Genomic DNA, 4,440 nt, shown 5'->3' on the forward strand with positions numbered 1-4,440 from the left:
TTTTTTTTTTTTTTTTGCAGAGGAGTTGTGGTGTGTTCGGATTCAAGGACAAATCTATTGTTAATGGGGAAGAATTGTAACATCTCAGTTTTCTAATTTTAGAAATTTGTCGGTTTGGTTTAAGTTCACCGATTTGGTTTAAGTTCATCAATTTGGTTTGAGTTGCCAGTTTAGTGTTGGTTTTGGAAAAACCCGAAGAAGGGTTTTATAAGTCTCGACACCTTCTCCTTGCTGCTGTTGTTGCTGGTTTTGTGCTTGGGCTGTGAATAAAGCAAAGAGAGAGAAGCTTAGCATGGTGTGAAGGAGATTAAGGAGAAATCAGAATCATCATGGTTTGGTAGGAAAGGGTTTCGACATAGCCAAATCATACCCAAAGGTAATGGAATTTGGTGGAGTTATACATAAGCTTTGTGTCTAGACTCTCCTTTTTACATATTTGGATATGAGTTAATAATCGATGAGATTTCTGCAGTTTTGTGAGGTGATTCGTTTCAGACGCAAACTGAGACCAGCGGGGATTGTAAGTGCGATCATGGTCTCGTCTATTATCTAATTGGCATGAGATTTTGGGGGAAGCTCCGTGACGTCTAGGGGTAGGTTTTCACCGGACGGATTTGATCGTTAACGATTGGTATTGTTTTAAGGTTTCGTCTGTAAAACTGGAAGTTTATGTTCATTCTACCTGTTTTGTTTCAAGGTCGTTTTGGTTGTGTGACCTGTTGTAGGGTGTTTATGTGCTGTTGCAGACGCGAGACAAGTCTCTCCTGGTTATGTTTTGTTGTCTGAATAACCTTGATAAGGTGAGTGTGTGACCATGATCGATTGGGTTGTATGACTTGTTTTGTGTGATGATGTGTAGATGTGGTGAATGTGTTATGTGTGTTCTATTTAATGGATGGTTTGTTATGTTTTTATTTGTGGTTTTACTCTTGATTTGCTTGTATGTATAGCTCATAGATGAGAGAATCGCCTCACTGAGTATTTCTGGTAATACTATGCATTTCATTGTGTTTGTGGTGCAGGTAATGTTGACGTGGAATCATGGCATTGAGGAGGAGGATGATCTAGAGTCTCGGTTGTTGTGTTATGGTTATGTTAGTCTTGTTGGAACCTGGTTAGAAGTTTGCTAGGTTGCTGCTTATGTTAGTTTGGTTTTTATGTTTTCAATGTGGATGTTATGGTTGATTTTTGTTAATTGGAGTTGGATATGATGGTGTATCTAATAATATTATATATATTGTTATAAAAGAAATGGGTTGGTTTTTTCACGAAAAACATAATGATCCAAGTCTCACACATCAACCTTCCAATGTCACACACGCTCATGTCTCATTTTCCACCCGCTGATAACACCTAATCAAGTACATAAACCTTCTCCTTCGCTTACAGCTAGAATTATACTCAAAGGAGAATTCTCTTCTATCTTTTTTCTGGAACGAAAACACGAGCCTTAGGGCGTCAAAAGATTAGGAGGTCGAGTTTCCTTTTTCTTTTGAAAATTGTATAATGAAAATAAGATACTTCCTTGGAAAAAATTAGTTAATTTGCGCACATCTTTCTTTGGTACTATATGGTTAGTTATATATTTTTGTTATAATTTATAAAAGAAAAGACTACACCAAGTGTGGTTTTTAAACAATCAGAAAATTTCAGATAAAATTAAAATTGAATGTGCTATGATATGCATATGAGTTTCTCTTTGTTTTAGTAATCACTAGGCACTAGTCAGGTGGTCGAGTTAGGCCTAGCGATTAATCAATTAATTGGAGAGTATATGGGAATTAATCGGGAACTAGTTTTAGGGTTTATATCCAACATTGGAAAGTATGTATATTATTTCATGAGTAAAATTACAAATAACTCTGATGGTGTAGTGGTTTCAGTCTTTATAAATGAGTCATATATCCTTGGTTTGAATCCCAGCTGTTTTTTTTCCAATCAATTCACTTTTATCAGAAGGTAATATCGGTATTTTCTCTTCATCTTCTTCCTTTTGACTGCGCACCTACAACCTTAAAACGCGAACCAGTATAATTTTTTTCGTTTTTATCTTTTTTTGTTCGATTTACACCATACTTTATACAAAATCTTCAGATCTAATTATAAACAATTGATTTTCATCACTAACAAAAATTTGAGTTTTCTTCACATATCCGATTTAATTGCCTTGTTTATTAAACTTGCGGCAGTAGGGTGCCGCGATCGCTTTTCCAGCGATTAACTGGCCGTTGTGACCTAATTTTAAAACAGGGGAGTTTCCTAATAATCCAAATAACATAAATGTGTCAAGATAGAACCTTTAACCAACNNNNAAAAAAAAAAAAAAAAAAAAAAAAAGCAAAGACAACATTAGATATTTTTCATATGCAATTAGAGAACAAAAAAATACAAATCAAACAACTGAATAGTTCACTAGAATACATGTTTTTATTAAAAATTATTGTTGATGAAAGGAGCATAAACACCGGTGGCAGAGGCGGAGGTGGTGACGAAAGGCATGTGACGGGTGATACCAAGATCAACGTTTGGTTGTTGGTCATCCATGAATGGAACTCTAGCATGTACTCCGACATAATTCATATTTTGTTCCATCACCATATCCTTGAATGATACTTCTTGATTCATAAACTGATTTGAATTCAGATTATGATTCAAATCTGAATTCACTTCCTGATTCCAAGGGATGTCATTGTAGACTGCTTGTTGAATATGATCATAAAAATCAGGAGGAACCTTATATAGAAGTGGCTCGTGTTGATTTTGATTCATAGTCATATTCTGGTATGGAATGATATCATAAGAATTAATTGGAACAAAATTTTGAATCATCTCCTGCTGATTTTGATTCATATTCACTTTTTGGTATTGAATATGATCATTAAAGCCACATAGAACACTTATCGTGGCAATATTCGCCATAACAGGAAAATCTGCAACAGTAGGAGGAATCCACGATTCTAGTAGGAAGAGGAGGGATAGAAAAAGACTCACCAATTTCTACAAGAATTTGCATCCTTCGAGTAAGCTGACCTATGTAACGATCAATATAACAATGCAAATCTTGAAGGTCCTTTGCGTCATAAGGATACTTCGACATCTTCCTTCAAGACAATCAAACATAAATTGCTTAACATATAAATCTCGGTTCTCAGTAGCCAAGTTGTCTACTTGGTCTTTTACTTTGGCAATCATCTCCCTCAAATAGATCTCTTGATTCATCATCTTTTTGTTCCTTTCTGCCAGCGGCATCTTCATAAACTTCGAAGTCACTTCTTCTACGCCTTCTTTTAATGGCCAAACCTCTGGTACCGATAGGTATGGACTGTAGATGACCCCACAAGCTTGGACACCACATAGAGTTGTCAACTCGTGGAGTTTCTTTGTTATTCCTTTCTTCCTCTTCATAAATGTTGCTTTCCTGGATCTTTCATTAGTTATCAAAGGTAATTTCAACTTCTTCCTCATTTTTTTGTGCGTCAAGTTTGTTGGCATAAAGACTGTTTATATAGGAACGAAAGGGTGTATCTACTCTTTAGGTTTCTTATCACTTTGATGGACTCAATATTACTTATATACACCCAATAAATCTCTTATTAATTGACCATGCTATTATTATCTATATATGGATCCTTTTATTTATGTGTTTGGCTAATGCCTTATCAAGTTAGTATTAGTTTAAAACTGAATATAGTATTTTCTATTTATAATTTTATTTACAAAGACTAATTTATTTGACTTTCATTTTTTTCATTTTACCTAGAATAATTTTTGACGCTATATTTCAGAGAATGTGTTTGTAAGAATTTTAAGTGTATTTTAAAAAAATAGTAATATATGTCAAATTTTGATTAAAAGGATACCTTGTCAAGTTTGTTATCTGTAGTAAACTTATTTTGGTTAAGGATGTATGTAATGAACATCACAATAGAACTAGAGCGCACAGTTAATAATATACAAATATCTTTATGAATACCATTTAAGTTAACTAATTAGTAATAAAGGTAAAATAAAATTATTAGATAAAAATTATCAATAAAAATCACATATTTTGTTTGAAAAACAATTTTTAAAAATCAAAGTAATAGTTATATGTTTTAAACTCTAACATGCCTAGAAGTTTCATCAAAATTTGTTTAATCATAAGTTGATTTCAATAGACAAAAAGTATAATTTGGGTAAAATTTACAGTTTAATACTTAAATATGATTTTTTTTTTTACTTTTCTACTTATACATTCACATGGAATGCATATATACATATGCATATATCATTCCTTTTCGGGCATTATGACCAACTATTTTTGAGTAAGGAAAAAAGGTATATGTAATTGCACTTTTAGAAATAAATTTTACTAGCTAATTAATTATGAGGACTAATATAGCTGGCATTCAAAATAACAAATTTCACTAGGAATTACAGCTTCTAATGTCAAAAAAAAAT

The 4,440-nt window shown here is 33.0% G+C and overlaps 1 protein-coding gene across 1 annotated transcript in view; it reads right to left on the reverse strand.

Moving 5' to 3' along the window:
- Positions 1-3,465, reverse strand: part of LOC104738254 (agamous-like MADS-box protein AGL80) — an 8,506-nt gene extending 5,041 nt beyond the window's left edge. The window contains exon 1 of the mRNA XM_010458456.2: positions 3,301-3,465. Within this exon, the coding sequence (XP_010456758.1) occupies positions 3,301-3,465 (165 nt within the window). The remainder of the gene's footprint in view (positions 1-3,300) is intronic.

The sequence above is a fragment of the Camelina sativa genome, chromosome 13, assembly GCF_000633955.1.
Source record: "Camelina sativa cultivar DH55 chromosome 13, Cs, whole genome shotgun sequence".
Classification (NCBI taxonomy): Eukaryota; Viridiplantae; Streptophyta; class Magnoliopsida; order Brassicales; family Brassicaceae; genus Camelina; species Camelina sativa.